Source organism: Protopterus annectens, chromosome 1.part2 (genome assembly GCF_019279795.1).
Source record: "Protopterus annectens isolate FY-2018-M chromosome 1.part2, PAN1.0, whole genome shotgun sequence".
Lineage (NCBI taxonomy): Eukaryota > Metazoa > Chordata > Ceratodontiformes > Protopteridae > Protopterus > Protopterus annectens.
Genome location: NC_056727.1, coordinates 706765628 through 706789625, shown reverse-complemented (window position 1 = coordinate 706789625; position 23998 = coordinate 706765628). Strand labels below are relative to the sequence as shown.

Below are 23998 nucleotides of genomic sequence, written 5' to 3'. Positions count from 1 at the left end.
TATCCACACCCCCACCAGTGACAGCAATATCCCAGACCTAGTTATTACCAACATGGGAGAACGGTGTTCCACACCAGAGGTCAATTCCTCATTCGCCAGATCCGACCACAAGCTAATCACCCTAGACATCCACATCCTGCCCCCACCCCCCCATTAGGGAAACCACCGTAAAAAATTTCTCCATAGCAAACGTCATACTTCTTAAGACAGAAGTGGCAAACTTCACAACACCCATGCAGACGGACAATAGAGGTACAACTGCTGAATCCTACACAAATGCACTTTATAAGCACGTACACGAGTGCATGGATCGTGCTATCCCTAACAGAACCAAGATGCTGTTCTCCAAAAAAAGGAAACCAATCTGGTGGTCCCCTGCCATAAACAAACTCTACAACAGAAGAAAGAAACTGAAAAGAGTAAAATCCCAGGATTGGAGGAACTCCCTGGTCAACCTCAGTAAGAAGCGGAGATCCCTCAAAATCCTCCAAAGCTAGTTACGAAAACAAAATTGTCACGGATTCTAAAGACAACCACAAAGCATTCTATACCTGTGTCAAGCATCTCAATGGCAACACTCAGATCTGCTTTGAGTTGCAGTACAATTGCACTAAATATACAGAACTAACTGATATTGCCAATATCCTGGCACATAGTTTCAGTGCTAACTTTACCCCCCACCCCACCCCCTAAAGGGCCCATCTCCATACCGGAAGAATGCAAAGTTCCTGTAATCACGACTGCACAGGTAAAAGCCACACTCTCCAAAGCGAAGAACACAGCATCCATGGGACCTGACAACATCCCAGGCTGCGTTTTACACGAACTACAGAACGAACTGGCACCTCACCTAAACATGATGAATCATAGCCTCAGCTCAGGCTTTGTGCCCACTGAATGCAGCACTGCGATGGTTATCCCACTCCACAAAGGGGGAGCCACCACGGACCCCAGGAACTAGCACCCCATTAGCCTGAAGAGCCTGGTCTGCAAGGCCATAGAACATATTATCATGGAACTTAACAAAGACATTGGTAATCTCCAAACTCTGGACCCCACCCAGTTCGGGTTTGTAAAAGGCAGATAATGTCTCCTAAACCAGATAGATTTCTTTGAAGCGGTCACCAAAGCTATAGAAGAGGGTAAGGTGATTCACACAGCCTATCTAGATCTCGCCAAGGCTTTTGACACCATCCCCCACTCTGGAATTATAGGTAAACTCACTAAACTAGGTATAAATCCGTATGTCACAAGATGGGTAGCCAACTGGCTCACTGACAGAACCCACACTGTGAAAGTAGCAGACTCCAAATCCGACTTCAGACCTGTGATAAGTGGAGTACCACAGGGTTCGGTCCTGGGTCCTCTCCTGTTTGGTATCTACTCTGAAGTACAGGCTAACAGAAGATCTTTGGCGAATGGCGAATGAAGTTTGCAGATGACTGCAAACTAGGAGCCATAATTGAAACTCCTAACTATGTAGACATCTTACAAAAGGGCCTCACTGAGACAGATGTCTGGTGTCAAAGCCATGGCCTCAAGCTCAATGTCAAAAAGTGCACTGTCATCCCCTTTGGTAAAAACTCTGTACCCATGAACTACCACACAGGTGGTAGTCTACTTAACAAAAGTGTGATGAGACCTTGGGAAACAGGTGGACAGCAGTCTCTCCTTTGATAATCACATCGCCACAGTAGTCAGGAAATCCTTCTATGTGGCACACCTCATCACAAAAGGTTTTTCATCCAAGAAAAAAGAGGTCACTGTTCCCATCTACTCGTCACTCTTTAGACACCCATTATAGGAGTACAACGCCCCTTTAAGTATATACATCACAAGACATCTACAACTGGAAAGGCCGCAGAAATACCTCACAAAGAGGATTACCAGCCTCAAAGAGGTAACCTACGCAGACTGTCACAAAAAACTCCAGCTTTCCTCTGTCACATATCACCTACTCAGAGGCGATCTCTGCCTAACATACAAAGCTACGTCAAACTCAGAGCTGTTGGACATGCTCCACTTAAAAAAAAAAATTCCAATTCCTCTGAGCTACACGCTCTAGGGACCTAAACTTTTTCACCACAATAAACAGAACATGCTGGAGGGATAGATTTCTGTCCCAGAGGCTTCCCATACTCTGGAACAAACTGCCTATCTATATCAAACAAAGCTCCTCATTAGCACTCTTCAAGAAAAATCTTGATGACTGGATGGGAAATAGGAAATTCATCCTGGGGATCACCTCTGTGGCTCTGGTCGACAGGGGCACAGGAAAATCATTTTCTTGGGTGGCAAAAGCAACGGTACCTTTTTGGCTAGGCTTATATAGGCCCTAGGGCCAATAGCCTAGTACCTACTCATGAACTTATGAACCTAAGAAACAAAATGAATACATTCACTAAATTAGGAAAGGGAGTAAGAAGAAAGTACAGTTTTGTACCTACCATAAATGTAGATGTCCGATAGGTATGCATCTGCAGTCATAACATATGGGTTTGTCCTGCCTCAGGCAGCCCTTCGGTCGGCCCGATTCCAAAGTCTGGGCCCGGCCTCGGCTGATGTCGCACTTCACCCGACGTCACAGCTCCTGGGGTATAAAGGCATCAGCCGACGCCATTTTCCTCAGTGTTTCTTGCCCCAGATGCCAGGTGCCCTCAAGGAAGGCTAAATTTGTATAAAAGCAGCAAATTTCAAACAGTAGAAAACAAAAAGTATATATACATATATACATACAAACAAATAAACCATAATAGATTCCCCCAGCTAGCTAAGAGAGGGGTAAGTACCCTAGGAATACCACAGAGGGGAAGGAGCGTGGGTAATCCTGACTGCAGATGCATACCTATCGGACATCTACATTTATGGTAGTTACAAAACTGTACTATGTCCTTCAAGGATGCATCTGCAGTCATAACATATGGGTAGAATACCATAGCCAAACTGGGGGAGGAGGCACTAAGATAATGATGGTGTAGTTAAGATCCCTTGTAAAACAGCAGTTGCAAAACCTGCTCGGGATCTGGAGTATAAAGGAAGATTGTAATGCTTGGCAAATGTATGCACGGAGCTCCAAGTAGCAGCTTCTAAAATGTCTTTGGTAGCCACTCCTCGTAGGAAAGCTGTAGTGGTGGCTGTAGCTCTTGTGGAGTGAGGCCTGATATTTTCAGGAGTTGTCTTTCCATGAAATGAGTAGCAGAATCGAATGCAATTTCCTATCCATTTTGAGATTGTCTGTTTTGAAATTGCTTTCCCTTGCACTCCTGTTGCATATGCTACCAGAAGCTGGTCAGTTTTTCTGCTGGCCTTAGTTCTGTCCAGATAGTAGCGCAGTTGTCTGTGTACATCCAAAGTGTGTAGTAGTTTTTCCCCCCTGTTCTGTGGGTTGGGGAAGAATGTAGGTAAATGAATAGCTTGGTTCAAGGATACCCTGGATACCACCTTTGGCATAAAAGTAGGATTGGTTCTCAGAGACGCTCTATCCTGGTGAAAGATGAGAAAAGGCTGAACTGCCATTAATGCCTGTAACTCGGATACCCTTCTTGCTGAAGTGATTGCTAGCAGGAAGGCAGTTTTCCAAGATAAGAACTGTAAGTCTGCTGTTGCTGCTGGTTCAAAGGGAGGAAGTGTTAATTTTTCTAGCACAAAATTGAGATCCCATGCAGGTAGAGGTGGTTTCCTTGGAGGTTTTACATTTTTGATCCCTCTCAAAAATTGTCTGAGGAAGAGGATGAGAGAACACAGGAGGATCCATGTTGTACTCTGCTGAAATTGCTGATGCATGAATCTTAATGGAAGAATAGGACAGGCCATTGTGGAACAGTTCTGCTAAGTATTCTAGGATGTGTGCTAGGTTTGCCAGTGTGACATTTGTTCCCTTTGCTGCACTCCAAATGAGGAATCTCTTCCATTTGGCTGAATATGTTTTCCTTGTGGAGGGTCTGCGAGCCTCCAGGATAATGTCCTTAACCCTCTGAGATAAAACAGGTTGGTTTTGTGTTATGCAATTTTCCAAGCAGTTAGCTGCAGTGTTTTTAAGTTTGGATGCAGGATCCTGTAGTTGTTCTGCGTTAGAAGTAAAGGACATAGAGGTAGAGGCCATGAGTTCGTCCGAGACATGCTTCTCAGTAGTGGGTACCAATGTTGCCTTGGCCAGTCTGGAGCTATCAGAATTACCTTTGGCTGTTCCTCTCTGATCTTCAATAGAACTTTGTACATCAATGGGTGAGGTGGAAAGGCATATACCGTTAGGGCCTTCCAGCTGAAAGAAAGGGAGTCCACCTTCCAGGCTAATGGGTGGTATACTCTTGAGCAGAGTTTCTTCAGTTGGTGGTTGAGTGGGGAGGCGAACAGGTCTATTTCTGGCATTCCCCATTTCTTTGTTATGGTTTTGAAGATGTCTGGATGCAGCATCCATTCGTGAGCATCCGTGGTAGTTCTGCTTAAGCTGTCTGCTGTCTGCTAGTGAATTCTCTTTTCCTGGTACAAATCTGGCCTGCAGTTGGATGTTGAGATTCAGGCCTAAGTTCCAAAGGTCCATTGCCATCCGGCATAGGGGGTATGGATGTGTGCCTCCCTGTTTGTTGATGTACCACATGACTGTGGTATTGTCCTTCCTTATCAGCAGGTGTCCTTGCTGGAGGAATGAACTGAATGCCTCGAATGCATGCTTCACTGCCAGCATCTCCTTTAGATTTATGTGTAGATTCAGCTGGTCTTGGGACCATAGGCCTTGGATACACTTGTCTTCCATGTGTGCCCCCCAGTCTAGGTCTGAGGCGTCCGTGGTAATGGTCTGCCTTGGATGTGGTTTGTGGAAAGGCAATCCTCTGTTTATCTGGCAGGCCTGAGCCCACCACAGGAATTCTTTGTGCAGGCATGAAATGATTGGCATCAGGGCTTCTAGACTGTGCTTGTGCTGAGATCATACATTCCTCAGGTACCATTGTAGTTCTCATATGCAGCCTGGCATGCGGGATCAAGATTATGCAGGATGCCATGTAACCCAGGGCCTGCAGGACTTTCCTTGCAGTAAGCTGAGTTTGTTTTGTTAATGCCATGAAATAGACTGGTAGTTGCTTTTGTTTTTCCTCTGTGAGAAAAGCCATCTGAGCTATTGTGTCCAGTTCTGCACCCAAAAATGTTATCCTTTGGGATGGCACTAGTCTTGACTTTTGTATGTTGACTGTGTATCCCAAGGCTTGCAGCAGTTGTATGACATAGGCCAAATCCTTTATTATTTTTGTCTTGTTGTCCGCTTGTATTAGGCAGTCGTCCAGGTATGGGTAGATTCGAATTCCCTGAAGCCTGCAATGAGCAATTACTGATGCCAGGCATTTCGTGAATACTTTGGGCGCAGTAGATAAGCCAAAGGGCAATGCTGAGAATTGATAATGCTCTGATCCTGCAAGAAATCTGAGGTGTCTTCTGCAATCTGGTCATATAGGGACGTGCAGGTATGCCTCCTTGAGATCTAGAGTCACCAGCCAAGACTCCTTGCCCAACATGGGAAGAAGTTGCTGTAGGGTCAGCATTTTGAATTTTGGAACAATGAGATATGTGTTCAGTGCGGACAAGTCGAGAATAGGCCTCCATTGATTTTCTTTTCTTGGTACAAGGAATAGTCTGGAGTAAAATCCTTGGCCTTGTTCCATAGATGGTACCTTTTCTATTGCTCTCATCCTTAGTAAGCTGATGATTTGTTTTATAGCCTCTGATTTCTGGCTTGGTGGAATGTTTGGCATTCCTCTCTTTTTTGGTAGAGTGTGGAAGTGAAACCTGTAGCCCTTGTCTATTGTTTGCAAAGTCCATTTGTCTCCTGTAATACAATGCCAGTTTTTTGAAAATAAAGCTAGCTTTCCTCCCAAGGGTGCTTCCAGTTGTTCCCTGGTAGGCGGAATCAGAGTCAAGTCATTGTGTCTGTCCTGTGGAAGTAGTTGCAGTTGCAGCTGTGGCGGCACTTCTCTGGTTGGCAGGTTGCCACTGACGACCCCTGTAGGCACCCCTAGATTGACCTCTGCCTCTTGGGCGCCTATTTCTGCCTCTCTGTGCTCTAGAGGTGTCTGGAAAGGACCAGTTCTTTGAAGGCCAATTTCTGCTGTACCTCGGAGGTTGGACCTGCAGGAAAGCCATGTCCAACCCGGAATTAATGGACATGCTGCACCTCAAAAAAATCCAAATCCCATCGAGCTACGCGCTCGAGAGACTTGAACCTCAGCACTGAAATAAATAGGACATGCTGGAGGGACAGATTCATAACCCAGAGGCTCCCTTCACTCTGGAATAAAATCCCAGTCCAGGTTAGGCAGAGTCTCTCATTGACTCTCTTCAAGAGGAATCTTGAGTGGATGGGAGATCGTAGGTTTATCCCGGGTATCACTTCTGTGTCACTGTTAGACAGAGGCACAGTATACTAACCTCGAAAAAGGGCATAGCAAAATTAATTTAAAATGGGTGGCAAAAGCCAAACAGACTCTGGCTAGGCTTATAAATGCCTAGGGCAGATAGCCTATTATGAACCTATGAAGGGTGGCACAACTAGTTATTAGGTTTTAAGGGGCAATTACTTTTTCACATAGAGCCATGTAGGTTTGGATAGTTTGTTTTTTCCTTAATAAATAAAATCACTTAACTGCATTTTGTGTTTACTTTGGTTATCTTTGTCTAATATTTACTTATTTGTTTGATGATTTGAAACATTAAGTGTGACAACCATGCAAAAAAATAAGAAATCAGGAAGGGGGCAAATACTTTTGCATTGCACTGTAGATACATGAGATAGCTTTTGATTACAGAAGGCTTGCAGAGGAGTGTGCTGCAGCCTGGCAAAGGATAACTTCAGCAATGCCCTAGCACTTTATTTAGGGAGCACCCTCACCACCAAGGAAAGAGAAATTCTTCCCACTGTCTTAAGTCTCTGAGGGGAAGATTTGGCATGTCCTTTCTAGAGATCCTTGCCAATAGGATATCTGCTTTGGAGATGCCTTAAACCTTGTGTGTGAGCATTTTAAATGGGGTTCCTAGGAGGTTTCCAAATCCAAAATATGCTACCTAGACCTGTTGAGCATGGATAAATTCAAACCCCTTTTGAACTGACATCCCTTGAGCTTGTTTCCCAAACAAGCTAGCAAGCTTTGTACGGTCCTAGATGTCTGCAAGTATGTGTGTAAAATCTCCGTGGCAAATCCAATGATTAATTTTTGGAATCTACAGGTGGCTTTTTCCAGTGCCAGAGCTGAATACACACACCAAGTAGTAAGAGAAGTCAGGTCATGCAGTGTTTTGGAAAAACGTATACCTCTGTTACAAATAAACTGCCAGGTGTACGTTATCAAGTGCCACAGAGCAGGCAAATGGAAGACCCTGTCATGGAGGTTTTTCATAAAGAATTAATGTAAAGATTGTACAAACTGAACCAAACTGTCTTCATGTTGGATGAGCACACATTTAAATTTAGGGGCAGTGCAGCAGTCATTTGCAGTTGTAAGAAATGTGAATAGGCAGAATGTATCCTAATTCAGATTGCTGTACATAAGACTATTCTTCCTACTATGAGGTGCACAGATCTTGGATTTAGTGTGTATTAGTCGCAGGAAGGTGAGGAGATTGCCCCACCTGCAAAAGTGCTTTAAAATGCTTTAAATGTTTAACTGTGAGTTTCGCCATTTGCTACTTTTTATCTCAGTATCTTCTACATTTTCAAGTTGTTGGGACTTGCATTATTGAGTCTTAACTTCTGACAGAGAGAGAGTTGAGCAGCAACTACTAGGACTGTGTTATGAAGGTGTACTTGGGTTAGATTATAGCAAGTGCCAGTAGATATCTATGGACAGCTTCTAGATGCACCATTAGTTAAGAATTTGCTGTTTTGGTCCTTCCTGTTAAGAGATCTTTAAAAAGCTAGTGGAGAAGGGTGTGAATGTGGAACTGGTGAAAGAATCCATTCCTTAACAAATGAAAATGTGCCTAGCTAAATAAATGCATTTTAGAGAAGCCAAACAAAAGCATAGAAACTATCTGGTAAGCATTTATCTTTTTTGTCGAAAAACTAAAGCAGATTAGTCTAAGCATAGGAAAGCATTTGGCTAAAGACCAGCTTGGGTAGGCTGGCAGGGGCATTGATTGGCATCAAGGTAGGTGATGAAGAGGCAAGTCCCATCACCCACAGTACTCCTATGCTGCAGAACCTCTCCTACCCCTTATTCTGCTGTAGCCTTAGCTATATAGCTAGGCTGTCTAATTTCAGGAGGAACTGTTTCAGACTGACCTCTAACAGATGGTTGAAGGAGATTATATCCGAGGGTTGCATACCCATGCTACATGGCTGTGTGTACAGCTTCGTGTGACCACACTGGTAGTGTGGAGAAGCTGATTGCATACTGAGTGGTAGAAAAAGTATTTTGCAGAAGACAAGGGAGAGGGGTTCTATTCTAAGCACTTCCCAGCCTCAAAGAAGGATGGCCAATGGACTTCTGTTTTTGGCCTATCTAGGCTGAAGAAATTCCTGAAGATAATCCAATTTAGAATGGTAACCTTCTAATTTCTGCTGGTTCTGTTGATTTCAGTGGGCTTCTTGGTCATTTCGAACATGAAGGATGTCTACCTATACCTTCCCAACCACAGAATGTACTTAAGATTCAAAGTAGGTAAAAGTAATTTCCACTTTGCCGTCCTTACTTCTTTGCTGTCCACAACATCCCAGATGTGCACCAAATGCCTGGCCAAAGTTTTTGCATTGTTGAGGTTGCAAGGTATATATTCACACAAGTATACGTTGATTTATTGAAATCCACTAGCATCATCAGAAAGGACAGCCATTCATCCATACTAGGGCTGACTGCCTTGCCCAGTCCCCATCAGTGGAAGGGGTAAAAAATTGCTAATGCTTGCCATGTATTAACTACTCAGCTTGATTTTCTGTTTAAATCTCCCAAAATTAGAATTTGGCTCTAGAAGAATCAAAGATTTTCTTGGAGGCTGAATTAGACTTGGACAAGGGACACTTTTTGCCTACCAAGTAAAGTGCCCTTCAACTGAAAGATTTCTGTGCCCGACTTTCAAAGAAAACCAGAGAGCTCTTGGGAGCTGTGGCACACTGGTCCTCATTAGTTCTAATAGTTACACCAGCCAGGCTGCATGTGATGAAAATCTAATGGTACCTCAAGAATCTGATGGCATCATCACCACCCCTTGCATCAGATGAAGCCTGTCCTTCCTTCCATTAGGTGGAAGTTCGCCTGTTGGGTCCATAGGGTATAGAAGAGTCAGGGCAGGCACATGTTAGTCCCACTGGGGAAGTAAATTCTGACTGTGGATGCCTTAGACATTCCGTATGGGGAACACTTGGAGCAGCTGAAGCTCCAGAGGGCTTTGAGTAAAGCCATTCTATATAACCACACCTATTTCAAGCAGTTGATGACTTTGTATTAGGTCAGAAGTGCTTCTATGTCATCCCTAATGCTATGAATGTCTTAAGTTTGGAGACAGAAAACACCACGGTGGTGGTGTAGATAAACGGGAGGTAACTCATTCTTAACATCTTTCAGGTTGGCTTTGCTGGTATAGAAATTGGCCCAACTGGGGTTCCATCTGTGCATTTTGCAAGCCCTCTCCCCAGAATGTAATGGCAGGCCAATGATGCTGGTGTCAACACTCATAGATGCTGATACCAAAGTTTTCCTTTCACTTATACAGTAATGTTTTTTTTCAGTAGTGGACAAGTACCACCAGCTGCAAACCTTTTGTTCCAGTTTCCCATACCCCCCAGCTAGTTAGAGTAACCTAGATTTAAAAACTGGATGTGCATGAGTATTTCGCAACTTGACAAGACAGTTAATATATGGGCTGTTTGGCAAAGATGACTAGAGCCCTGTCTGGATCCCAGGAGATGTGGGTTCTGCTAGCAGCCTTGCCTCCTGAGGAGTCATCTAGGGGTAGGGAGGGTCCTTTAGTTGAGGATGGGGGAGATTGGCATTCATGACAAAAAGCTTGGAGATGCATTGGCAGAAATTTGTGGGATTCCACATTTATCTCATTGCACATCAGTGCATGGCGCCTGGAGTAAAGACTAGGGTATTCATCATCATCAGCCCTTTTCCCCCCATTTTTCTACATGGGGTCGAGGTATCGTGTTAACTGTTGCCAACTCTCTCAATTCAGTGCCACACTCCTGCCTTCTTTAACACTCATGCCTGACTGTCACAGATCTCTCACACAATCCATCCACCTCTTTACTGGATGTCCTCACTTCCTCTTACCTTCTTCCTGTCTTTCCCAAAAAATCTTCCTCACGAGATTGTCTTCTGCTTTTCTACACATGTGCCCAAACAACCATAATCTGTTCTCTCTGATCTTTTCTGCAGTTGGAGCTACTTTGGCTTCTGCTCTTATGTCCTCATTTCTTCATCTATCCCACAGTGTGCATCCTTCCACCTTTCTCAGGCACTTCATTTCCATCACCTCTCGCTTCTTCAACTGTTCTGCCTTTACTACCTAGGTTTCTGTACCATACAGTAGTACTGGTCTCACCACTGTCTTGTACACCTTACTTTTCAGCTTCTTTGGCATTCTTCTGTCATAGACTGCACCTGATACTCTATGCCAGTTGGCTGCATCCCCTTTGATTGTAGCTTTGACCTTTTCATTCAGACTACCCTTCTCCCCAACTACTCCTCCCAGATACTTCACGCTGTTTACCTGTTCCACCATCTTCCCTTCTATCTCTATTCTCAGCTTCTTCTGATTTCTCCAACTTGCTGCCATTACCACAGTCTTATCTTTGCTTAGATTCATCCCATGTGCCTTCAGATTTGCATTCTATTCTCCTATCCTTTGCTGAAGTTCTAGCTCAGAGTCTGCCTGTACTGCCGCATCGTCTGCATACACCAGCTTTGTTGATCTGTCCCCTCCAACTGGTTTGCTAATGTAGTCCATCACCAGTATGAACAGCAGTGGGCTCAGAGCTGAATCTAGTGTACACCCACTCCCACTGGGAACCCCTCTGTGAGGCTGAACACTGTTCGTACTTGCATCTTTGGATCCTTGTACATAGCCTGCACTAATTCTAGTAATGTTTCTGGGACTCCTACCACCTTAGTACTGCCCAGATCAGATTTCTTGGGACCTTGTCATATGCTTTCTACAAGTATAGGAATGCCCAGTTGGACACACTCCTCATCTCTAGCTTCTTCTCAAGTATCTGTCTTAGTGCAAATATCGGGTCATTTCTGCTGCATCCTGATCTGAATCCAAACTGCTCATCTCCCATCTTACATTCTACTACTCTGCAGAGTTCCTATTACATGAACAAACTTTTCAAAGTTTGAATGTCATATGGTCGACACCATATGATTTAACTTTGAAAAGTTCGAAGGTTAAATGTAACTGCGCCAAATTTCCATTTTCTGCACTGAAGTGCGATCTCTGAGTTGGTATATTTAAGTTGGGGGGGTGCAGGGGGGCTTGTCCCCCTGCTCAGAGCATTAAAGTAAGTTTTATTTATTTATTTTAAGCTTTATTATATATTCAAAGTTTCAAACTTCGATCATATGTTGTCCAACATATGGGATTCGAAGTTTTGAAACTTTGAATATATAATAGACCCACTCTGCGTATCCATTTATCCGTCACCCTCTCCAGAACTTTCATGCAATGTGATGGGAGTTTGATGCCTCTGTACTGCCCACAGTTGTGGTTGTCCCCGTTGTTCCTGTACACTGACACGAGTATGCTTATTATCCAGTCATCTGGGCTACGCCTTTCTCTCCACACTGCTATTAGTATCCTTAGGAACCATTTCTCCACTTTCTCACACAGCATCTTTATCATGTCTGCTGTGACCTCATCTGAATCTGCTGCTTTCCCTGACTTCATCTTCCTTAGTGCTGTTCTTACTTCTTCTAGGGTGGGCTCCTCTTCTTTTATTGTTGGCTGTTTTTGGGGCAGTACAGCTTCTTTGGGGTTATCTTCATTCAGAAGCTGCTGGAAGGGATAGGGTATTAAAAAAATAAAAATTAAAAAAAAATCTCTCTAGCAGCAGTGTGATGTTACACTGGAGATGCCTCAGTTTCCTCTCCAAGCCTAAATAACAGATTAAACCCTGTTTTGGGAATCTGGAGCTCAGGAAAGTGCTACAGGAGCAGCTAATGTTCAGCTGTGAGGGAGAAGCAAAAATATTTTAAAAAATTCTGTTGATTTAACTGATACAAGAGTAATGCGTCTTAGTAGCGCCATGAAAGTAGTTTTCCACATGTTTAAGGGAAGGGGAATGTTCTAATAGTTCTGTTGTGTTGCCATGGATTTTTCTTAGATTGTTTGCATCTTCATCTGTGGACTGTGAAGAGGTGAGAGTACTGTTATAAAACTAGTGCATTGGTTCCCCACTAATACTATAAACTGAGCCTTAAGTGATGAATATTCAAAGCTTTTGCAGTGTATAGACTAATATTTATTGTCTTCTTTTGATACAACCTGCAGTAACAGTAAAACAATGCATTTGCCATTCTGAATCGCAGATGCAGCCATACTAATTCATTGTTATTAAAATAACTTGTATTAAACCTTACCCAACTGCATGCTACATCCAAATCTTATACCTTTAATTAAGAACTTCCATTTTAAGCCCTCATTTCATAGTATGCCTAACTTGTATTGTACTGAAAAGTAATGTCTAATGCTTTCAACCCTTACCTTGCATAGTTATTCACCTTTAAGTTATAGTAGCAAATTAGAAGGCATAAACTTTGGATAGTCTCATTATTGTCTTTTTAATACAGTGATATATTTCTGTGCATTTCCTAACACTTCTGTTAAAGCAAACAAAAGAAATGCAAGTGGCAGCCTGATAAAAGTGCTCTATACAGATTGAATGAATAGAGAGTTGTGTATGTCTGAAGGACTGGCCTTTTTGATTTTTATTCAGAGACTTGAGAGGCTGGTACTGCTAATGACAGCTTCTGCAGCTGAGGCATGAAAGTTTGTGTTTTACGTTTGTCAGCGCACTACAGTGTACTTGTACTTAGCAGCAGGTAGCTCATTGCAAAGCCAAGCTATTTTTAATGCTTCATTTAATTCATTTTAATGATGGTGAGAATATGGCTCTCTTTTTAACAGATACTTGCAGGAGGTGGGTTACAGTGACACAATACTGGATGTGAAGGCAAAACGGGTACGGACTTTACTGGGTCTCTCTGGTGATGTGTCAGACAGAGCACAGGAAAAAAGTCCAGAGCGGATGGTTAATGGCACTGAACTTATAGTAAAAAGCCCAGGATTGTTAGGGTAAGTACTTGCATTTTATTTTATAACACCCCCCCCCCCCCGGTTCCTAATAAAGTGGTATTAAATGGAAGTAAAGAAAGTTAATATTGAAATGCTAAATATATTTTTTCCACAGTTAAAACAGAAGTAATTATTTTTCAAGAGTTCTTTATATAAAAAAATTTGTAATAACGATTCATACTGTTTCAAAGATGTGCTGGATTACTGTATCATCAAACCCTACATTATATAGCAAAGTAGTATTACATACGTGCTTTAGGACAGGTAGGAGATTTTTCATATAAAAATAGATCAAGCAAGTGGCGTTTCTTTTATGTGAATTGTAAATCTGGTAATACATTAAACTAAACTTGTGTGTGAAGACTACATAACCTCTTTGTGGTGAGTAAAGTTAGTTTTGTATTGTTTAGCAGAAACCCAAAAATGTTTCCTGGAGCCATATTGCAATTCATAGATGTTAATATGAAGTTGCTTTTGTTTTGCAGTAGTATTCCTTTGTCAGTCTTTTGTTTTTTGTTTTTTTAAGTAAATGTTATTTTTCTTTTTCTTAAAAGCTGCTTTGTAAAAAGATTAGCATGTGACCCTGTTCCCCTCCTTTTGGGTAAAGTTTAGTGAAGCAGCAGTAGGTGCACTATATGTGGATGTGGGTGAGCACAGTAAAAGTAACGTGTATTTGAGTGCTGCAGAAGTTGTAGGCCTGCAAAATGAACACGGCTTCCATTCAGCTTGTGTGAGTTATTCTAACCTAACCACTGCTTTTAGCTTTCTTTTTTTGTCAGTGGCAGGAAAGCTAGTAACAGTTGCAGACTAGTGAAGACAATCTAATACCACTTCAGATTGTGGTGATAAATGAGCTAGAAAATCATATCTATCTTGTTTAGATTTCTCTGAGTCAGAGCAAGACTATCACTGTAGTAAAATAGTTGATAATCTATGCTGCAGGATTTCTATGTTTAGGAGGCATAAAAGCCACTTACAAGACTATTTTGTATTGTCATTAAAAAAAAAGTCAGTTATGCTGCAATCAGAATTTCAGATTTAGGGAAGATTTTCAATTGTCAAAAAGCTTCCAAGGCATGTGTCGTGTAGAAATTGTTGCAGTAAAACAGCTAGATGCAAACCTTATATTGCAGCCCTGATTTCATAACTGGAAATAAATGAAGAAAGCCAGGCTGTCTATGTATGCAGTTTTAGAGGATGCATGGAAAATAGTCTCGTTAGCATGTCACCATACAGGAAGTGACACCACTTGCAGGCCATTTGCGTGTCTGCTTCAGTAGTGGATTCAGAATAGAGGAGTCCTCCACTTTTGACTTTAAATATTTGTGTACATCTCCCCCTTCTTTTGCTTGACTGCAGTTTTGAGAAGAAAGGCTTTGACTGATCCTAGTCTCACATTGGTATTCCAGGATTGTCTATTTCAGACATTGTATCTTCTTGCTATGCCAGAGATCATTCTAATCCAGACATGCATACTTGCATAATTACATATTACATTACATACATACATACAAATGTAGTTTGGCATGAGAGAAAGTATGATGGAGCATCCAGTGGGCATTTAATTGGTGATGTCATGCACAATGGTACTGGTAGGTGGAAATATTTCTCCATCTGGGATAAAAAGTATCATCTTCTCTGACATTTGATGAATTTGCAGATTATTTTGGCCTACCTTCAACCCCTGTTTAATTTGGGCCTCTGGTATGCTTAAGTCATTTTGCAAGCCTCTTCCACCTAGGTAGGATATAGTCATGTGGAAAGAAATATTTCCTGGACAGGTTGTATCAGATGTTCTTCGTGTTTCACTGTTGCAGTCATTACATTTGGGTAATCTGCTGGCAGGTTGTCGTCAATTGGCCTGATTAACAAAGTCTTTGCTCCTGCGTCAGTTGCTGTCCCTTCTTCCATGACGTCAGGTCGTCAGGGGTATAAAACTTGCAGCCGACACCATTACCTCAGTCTTTCTTGTGGTGCGGTGCCCGAAGCAGAAGCAGTTCGCAAGTGCCGGTCGGCCGCCTCCTGAAATTTTCGTTTTCGAGTTTCAGAACCGAAGTCTTCAACTTAAAGCTAAGTACCCCATTGGGGAAACTTTTTCTTGCTCCTTACCGATGTCAGTAAAAGTTAATAATTGCATTACTTGTGGGAAGCAAATACCTCATAAAGATTTTAATTTGTACTATATTCCTTGCCTAGGCCCTGACCACGACGTACCTTCCTGTGGGTTTTGTGCTTTATTTAATCAGCGCACTATCCGTTGTCGGTACATTTTTGCCTATAAATATTTTGGTTCTCTGTTTAATTATCCAGAAATGACGTCGGTTAGCCATCTGACTGCCGGAATTTCAAAAAAACGCAAAGAAAAAGAGACAGGCCGTTGAGGTCCAAAACTGCAGACGACGACTCTACGCCAGTCCGCCGGTACTCAGTGAGGCACTTTCGCAGCCCCTGATACCCTCTACTTCTGACTCACAGGCTTCTATTGAGACCCATTCGGAGTCTGGTATGCCGCGAAATGCTTCACCTATGGTACCCGCAGATGTCTCTACCTTGGATGGGTCTGGAGCCACTGTGCAGACACCCACTTCTGAGGGTTTCAGGCCTACAGACTAGTATATTAAACCGACTCCACCTTCTATTCTAAGGCCTAAATCTCCATGTATGTCTAAAAAACCGACGCCCAGGCCACATGTTCAGGCCCCTATGCCTAAAAAACAAATGATCAAAATGGCTGAAGATCTTATTACTCTAATCAGGGGTAGTCAACCCCCCCCCCCTTCAAAGAGGCCTAGGACTGACCTTGACTATGAATCTTCTGATCAGGACTCTGATGTTCTTCATCTCACATTGCTGCAGTCATAACCTGTGGGTAGTCCGCTGTCCTCGGTCGGCCCGAATGCCAAAGTGTTAGGCTGGCGTCGGTCATGGTCGCTCAGATCTGACGTCAGTACGCCGTGGTACTAAAGCGCATGACCGACGCCATATCCTCAGTCTTTCTTGCCGCAGATGTCAGAAGGCCTTAAAAAGAAAGGCCATAGCCAAAAATAGAAAAATACCCAATCACCAAAATAGCAACAATAGGTACACCACAAACCACACAGTCACCCCCAACTACAGAGGGGAAGGTGGGAGGGCAAATTTGACTGCAGCAATGTGGATCTTCGAACATCTACATTTATGGTAGGTACAAAACTGTACTATGTTCTTCATCTCACATTGTTGCAGTCATAACCTGTGGGTAGAATCCCAAAGCAAAGGTAAAGGGAGGTTGGTAAAATCAGATAGCATTAGGAGCTGCTAACACGCCCTGTAAAACTGCAGTGGCAAACCCAGCCCTAGATTTTGCTGAAGACTTTTTTGGCGATAAATACTCTTATAACATGCCGTCGGAACAACCGACACCACATATTTCCAAAAAACGGAAAGACCAGGACCGACATTCTCGGCCCGCGACTTCCTCCGATTCCACGCCAAAAACTACCGCGAGTGCATCTGTCTCTTCTGAGACTACACCGCTTTACCGATCACTCCGGCCCCGGAGCCTGCACCGGTGCCGGTTGTTGATTTTCCCCCCGAAACCGAAGCCCAGGATTTGCCTGAGACCATACCTGTGGGCAAGGTGACTCCAGCACGTGGGGCAGCTAGGCCCCCTATGTCTATGTCTATCAAGGCCTACACACGTGCCAAGGCTGCCAGCCAGGCTAAGTCTCACCCTCCTAAAGCTTTGCCTCAGCCCACTTCTGATAGACAAATTATGACTTTAGCTGCAGATTTAATTTCCTTAATCAGAGGCTCCCAGGCCCATCCTGACAGAGGTTCTCAGCCACCTTCTGACAAAAGGCCCAGGGCTGAGCATACAGACACCCTTTCTTCAGATGAAGCCTCTGGTGACTCTGATCACTCAGATACCCAGGAAGAGTCCTTCCAGGTCTACGAGGATTCTGATGCGGAGGAATCTTTTCCTTCTGCCTCTCCTCCTGAGGATATCTCTTTTGGGGAAATTCTCCACTCCATGAGAGAGCATTTTCAGTGGCAAGGTCAGGAATTCTCCGACTCCAGGAAGCGGCTGCGTACCTTCCTTAAGCTTCCCCAACACAGGCCTTTAGCTATCCCTCCAGTGTTAGATGTACTGGATGATGTGTACTCAGATTCGAGTGCTTCTCTTGATTCTCTCCCCCCTGCTCCTGTCAAGCCGGACAGATACTACAGGGTTCCTGAAACTCTCAAACATTTATTTAAGGCCCATTCTGTTGATCTAGAAACAATTTCCCAGGGGCCCAAAGGGGTGGCCACATCCACAAAAATCCTTTGCCCTCAGACAGGGAAGCTAGGTCCCTGGAGAGGTGGGGGGAAAAAAGTTTATACCTCATCCACTCTTGCCATGAGAGCCCTTAATTGCCTTTTTCATATGTTTCAGTATCAGGATTTCTTGATGGATGATTTGCAGAAAAAGTTAACCTTTCCTGAGCCTTTAGACAGGCCTTGCAGGATTTGGTCCATAACATTCAGCAGGTTAGCAATCATTTTCTTCAGTGTGGTTATGATACATTGGAAGCTTCATGTAGGGCAGCTATGACAGGGGCAGTCATTCGTAGACATGCATGGTTGAAAGAACAGGCATTGCCAGATCATGTTAAAGTAAAGCTTCTAGATGCACCTCTGGAAAAACAAAAGCTATTTGGTGCTAATGCTCAGGATGTGTTGAAATCAATTGAGGAAAAGGCTAAATCAGTGCAAACAGTCAAGGATTTCCTCCAGGTTCAGCCACCAAGGTTCAGCAGGAATTGGCCTTCTAAGAATTGGTCCTTTCCAGACACTGACAAGTTTCAAAGGGGAAAAAACAGGCGTACCCAAGGAAGAGGGCAATACAGAGGCTCCTACAGAGGGTGCCAATGGCAACCGACTAATCAGAGAGGTGGCGCAGGGACATCCCCTGCTCCACAGGGACAATCACAATGACTTGACTTTTACACCGCCGACCAAGGCTCAAAGAGAAGCACCTTTAGGCGGAAAATTATCCTTATTTTCAAAAAATTGGCACATTTTAACAAAGGACAAATGGATTCTGGACATAATAGACCAAGGCTACAGGTTCCACTTCCATACTTTACCAACAAGACAAGGCATGCCAAGCCTGCCACAAAATCAAAGGGCAGAGGCATTCAAACAAGTTTCAAAGCTGATAAAAATCAATGCAATAGAAAAGGTTCCTCCTCAGGAACAAGGCCAGGGATTTTACTCAAGGCTGTTCCTTGTTCCAGGAAAAGAAAAGCAATGGAGACCTATACTGGACTTGTCAGCTCTAAACACTTTTCTCATTGTACCAAAATTCAAAATGCTGACGCTACAGCAACTCCTTCCCATGCTGGGCAAGGGGTCTTGGCTGGTTACTCTGGACCTCAAAGAGGCATACCTGCATGTCCCAATCAGACAGTTGCAGAAGATACCTCAGATTTCTTGCAGGGTCAGAGCATTATCAATTCTCAGCATTGCCTTTTGGCTTATCTACTGCGCCCAGAGTATTCACGAAATGCCTGGCATCAGTAATTGCACTGCAGACTCCAGGGATACAAATATACCCTTACCTGGACGACTGCCTTATACAAGCGGACAGCAAGCAAGCCTTGACAAAAAACTTGAATTATGTCATTTACTTACTACAGGCTTTGGGATACACAGTCAACTTACAAAAATCAAGACTACTGCCATCCCAACAAATAATTTTTCTAGGAGCCAAACTAGACACAGAATCACAAATGGCTTGCCTCACAGAAGAGAAGCAAGAACAATTACCACATTACTTCAAAAGCCTAGCAAAGCTCACCCAGATGACTGCAAGGAAAATCCTGCAGGCCCTGGGTTTCATGGCATCTTACATTCTACTGATTCCGCTGGCAAGACTACACATGAGAAAACTGCAATGGTACCTAAAAAGTCTATGGTCTCAACACAGCCACAACTTAGAAGCAATTATCCCACTCATCCCATGTCTAAAAAGGGAATTTTTGTGGTGGGCCCAAGCAAGCCAGTCAAACAAAGGTATGCCTTTCAACAGAACTCAAACAAGCCAAACCATTACAACGGACGGCTCAGACCATGGATGGGGGGCGCACATGGAGGGCAGATGCATTCAAGGGCAATGGACCACCCAGGAAGTACATCTACACATCAATCAAAAAGAGATGTTAGCAGTAATTCATGCAATCGAGGCCTTCGGAAAATATCTTCAACAAGGCCATCTGCTAATAAAGACAGACAAACATCACTGTTATGTGGTACATAAACAAGCAGGGAGGTACTCATTCTTACCCCCTTTGCAGACTAACAATGACTCTTTGGGAAAAGTCCCTGAAAGTGAACATACAGCTGCAATCCCAGTTTGTTCTGGGCAGGGACAACGTTCTGGCGGCCAGTCTAAGCAGAAACATCCTGGACCCGCACGAATGGATATTGCATCCAGACATTTTTGCTCAAATAACTCATGCATGGGGGAGGCCGGACATAGATCTCTTTGCCTCCCACCTCAATCATCATCTGAAAAAGTTCTGCTCGAGGACACAGCATCCACAAGCCTGGAGAATAGATGCTCTCTCATTCAGCTGGAACTCACTAACAATCTATGCATTCCCACCTCTACCATTAATGACCAAGGTGTTACTGAAGATCAAAGCAGAGCAACCGAAAGGCATTTTAATAGCTCCAGATTGGCCAAGACAGCACTGGTACCCATTACTAAGGAGCATAACTTGCACCAATCCATGGCCCCTGCCGCTGTTGTCTCTACTCTTGACTCAGCACAATTACAGGACGGTTCATCCCAACCTGCAAACTCTGCAGCTGACAGCCTGGAGGGTTCCATGATTTCTACCCATAGCTCTCTTTCCAAGGAAGTTCAACAAATATTATTGGAAGCACGCAGACCTTCCACCAGAAAGACTTATTCAGCCAAATGGAAGAGATTCAACATCTGGAATACCAACAAGGGACAGGATGCATCAGTATTAAGCATCCCACAGATATTGGAATACTTGGCAGAAATGCTGCATAATGGACTTTCCTATTCTTCCTTAAAAATACACGCTTCAGCAATTTCAGCATCATACAACACTGATCCTCCTGTGTTTTCACATCCTTTACTAAGACAATTTCTAAGAGGGATAAAGAATATCAAGCCTCACAGAAAACCACCAGTGCCTGCATAGGACCTCAACTTCGTGTTGGAAAAATTAACTCTTCCTCCTTTTGAACCAGCAGCATCTTCAGAATTGCAATTTCTTTCCTGGAAAACAGTTTACCTGTTGGCAATTACCTCAGCAAGGAGAGTTTTGGAGATACAGGCCCTCATGGCAGTACCTCCAGTTCTCATTTTCCATCAGGACAGGGTTTCTTTAAGAACCAATCCTTCGTTTATGCCAAAAGTGATATCCAGGGTGTCTCTAAATCAAGCAATTCACCTTCCCACCTTTTTCCCCAATCCTCAAAATAAAGGGGAAAAGCTGCTGCACACTTTGGACATACACAGACAACTACGCTACTACTTGGACAGAACAAAGGAGAACAGGAAGTCTGACCAACTGTTTGTAGCATACGCTCCGGGAGTGCAAGGAAAGGCAATTTCCAAACAAACAATTTCAAAATGGATTGGACATTGCATCAGATTCTGTTATCCTTTCCATGGAAAGGGTGTGCCAGCCAATATCAGGCCACACTCCACCAGAGCTACAGCCACCTCCACAGCCTTCCTAAGAGGGGTGGCTACAAAGGACATTCTAGAAGCTGCTACATGGAGCTCCGTGCATACATTTTCCAAGCACTACCACCTGCCCTTTATATTCCAGATCCCGAGCAGGCTTTGCTTTGGCAGTCCTGCAGGGCATTCTAGCTACACCATCCTTATCTTAGAGCCTACCACCCCCAGCTTGGCTATGGTATTCAGCCCATATGTAAGGACTGCAGTTGCATTCTTGAAGGACATAGTACAGTTTTGTACCTACCATAAATGTAGATGTCCGATAGATATGCAACTGCAGTCAGGTTTTCCCTCCCTCCTACCCCTCTGTGTATTGGGTCCACTTCCCTCCTTTTATACTTAGCTGGGATATCTGTTATGGTGTATCTGTTTGTTGCTATTGTTTGTCTGGAATTTTCATCCAGTTCTAAATTTAGCCTTCCTTGGAGGGCACCTGGCATCTGGGGCAAGAAACACTGAGGAAGATGGCGTCGGCTGATGCTTTTATACCCCAGCCGCTCTGACGTCGTGGAGGAGGCTACATCAGCCGACGCCGGACCCAGACTTTGGAATCCGGCCGACCGAGGGCTGCCTGAGGCAGGACAACCCGTATGTAAGGACTGCAGTTGCATATCTATCTGACATCTACATTTATGGTAGGTACAAAACGGTACTTTCTTTCCCTCTTAAACATGAGGGCTATTCAACCAGTACCAGAAGAAGAAAAGGGAAAAGTTTCTATTCCAGGCTTTTCCTGGTACCCAGAAAAGACAAATCTTGGCGTCCAATTCTGGACCTGTCTACCCTAAACACCTTTCTGGATATTCCAAAATTCAAGATGCTGACTCTTCACCAGTTACTTCCTATGCTAGGCAAAGATACATGGTTGGCAACTCTAGATTTAAAATAAGTTTACTTGCATATCCCAATCAGGGAATCTTGCAGAAGATACCTACGCTTCAAAGCAGGCTATTTGCATTATCATTTTTCTGCACTGCCCTTTGGCTTGTCTACTGCGCCCAGGGTATTCACAAAGTGCCTGGCTCCAGTAATTGCATTTTGCAGATAAAGAAATATTCAACTATATCCATACCTAGACGATTATCTAATTCAGGCAGAAAACCAGGCCATATTTATAAATCATCTGGCGTTTGTAAAAAGGGTTCTAACTTGCCTAGGGTACACCATAAACGAAAAGAAATCACAACTGGTACCCTCGCAACAGATTACATTCCTGGATGCAAGCTTGAATACAACTGCCCAAATGGCTTTCCTCACGCCAGAAAAGCAAATTCATTTGGTAACTTACTTCAAACAAGTGGCCACAAAAACCCTGCTATTTACAAGACAAATACTGCAAGACTTGGGGTTTATGGCCTCCTGCATTCTTCTAATTCCATATGCAAGACTGCATACGAGGAAACTTCAATGGTACTTAAAAAGTCTATGGAGTCAACATTGTCACAGCTTGGAAACAATGATTCCTATCATACCTTGCCTACGCCTGGAGTTCCTATGGTGGACAGAGGCCTGCCACCAAAACAAGGGACTGCCATTCACACTACCCCCTGCCACCCAAACCCTAAAGACGCATCAGACTATGCAAGGTGGGGCTCACCTGGTAGGGAAGTGCATTCAGGGCAAATGGATCCCAAATCAAATGCACTTACATATCAATCAGAAAGAAATGTTAGCTGTACAGAATGCTCTGACAGCCATCAAGGACTACATTCATCCAGGACAACTAATGTTAAATACTGACAACACCACGGTTATGTGGTACATAAACAAGCAGGGGGGTACACATTCCTACCCCCTGTGCAGACTAGCCATGGCATTGTGGAACACGGCCTTGAGCTAACAAGTGCAACTACAAGCTCAATTCCTGCCAGGAAAACTGAATGCACTGGCAATCTGACTAAGCAGAAATCTCATGGACCCACACGAGTGGAAACTGGAACCACGGATTTTCAACATGTTGACAAGCAAATGGGGGAGCCCAGACATAGATCTTTTTGCCTCCCCCCCCCCCCCCACAACTACCAGTTGGACAAATTTTGCACAAGGACTCCTCACGAAAAAGCATGGAAAGTGGATGCTCTGTCATTCAGCTGGAAAAACCTATCAGTCTACGCCTTTCCCCCTCTGCCTCTGCTTTCCAGAGTTCTGCTAAAAGTCAATCAGGACAAACCCAGAATGATTTTGATTGCTCCAGACTGGCCACGCCAACACTGGTACCCACTCCTGCGCAGTGTGTCACAAATTTCTCCATGGCACCTGCCTCAGACACCTTCCTTACTGTCTCAGCAGGCGAATCAAATTCTGCACCCTCAGCTCCCAACATTGAACCTTGCAGCTTGGCTATTCACTTCAATTCACCCTTAGCATCCCTCAGCAAACCAGTGATGGATGTCATCTTGGAGGCGAGAAGACCTAGTACTAGAAAATCTTATGCTGACAAATGGAAAAGATTCTGTGCTTGGAATCAGTCTTACAGGATGAGCACAGCAGTGTCCAATTTACCTCAGATTTTACAATACTTAACTGAGATACTTCACAAGGGCCTGTCTTTTTCCTCCATTAAAATTCACGCTTCAGCTCCCCCACTTGTCTCATCCTCTGCTCAATCAGTACCTCAGAGGAGCCAAAAACTTAAGACCACCCAGGAGAGCTCCAACCCCTGCCTGGGACCTTAACTTTGTATTGGAGAAACTCACTCTACCTCCTTTCGAGCCAGCTGCTACTGCAGACTTAAATTTTTTTTCTTGGAAAACAGCCTTCCTTCTAGCAATAACTTCAGCTAGAAGGTTATCTGAGTTACGGGCCCTTATGGCAGTGGAGCCTTTCATCATCTTTCATGCGGACAGGGTGTCACTCTGGACCAATCCATCCTTCATGCCCAAGGTGGTTTCCAGTGTGGCTCTTAATCAGTCCATTCATTTGCCAACTTTCTTTCCCAATCCACAGAACAAAGGGGAACGGATTCTACAT

General features: G+C 43.8%; 1 protein-coding gene across 4 annotated transcripts in view; it reads left to right on the top strand.

Annotated features, from left to right (window-relative positions):
* The window catches only part of STRN (striatin), a 2479646-nt gene that overhangs the window by 1103116 nt on the left and 1352532 nt on the right, over nt 1-23998 (top strand). For all 4 annotated transcript variants that reach the window (XM_044058581.1, XM_044058573.1, XM_044058566.1 and 1 more), the window contains exon 5: nt 13111-13278. In XM_044058581.1, coding sequence (XP_043914516.1) covers nt 13111-13278 — 168 coding nt within the window. The remainder of the gene's footprint in view (nt 1-13110; nt 13279-23998) is intronic.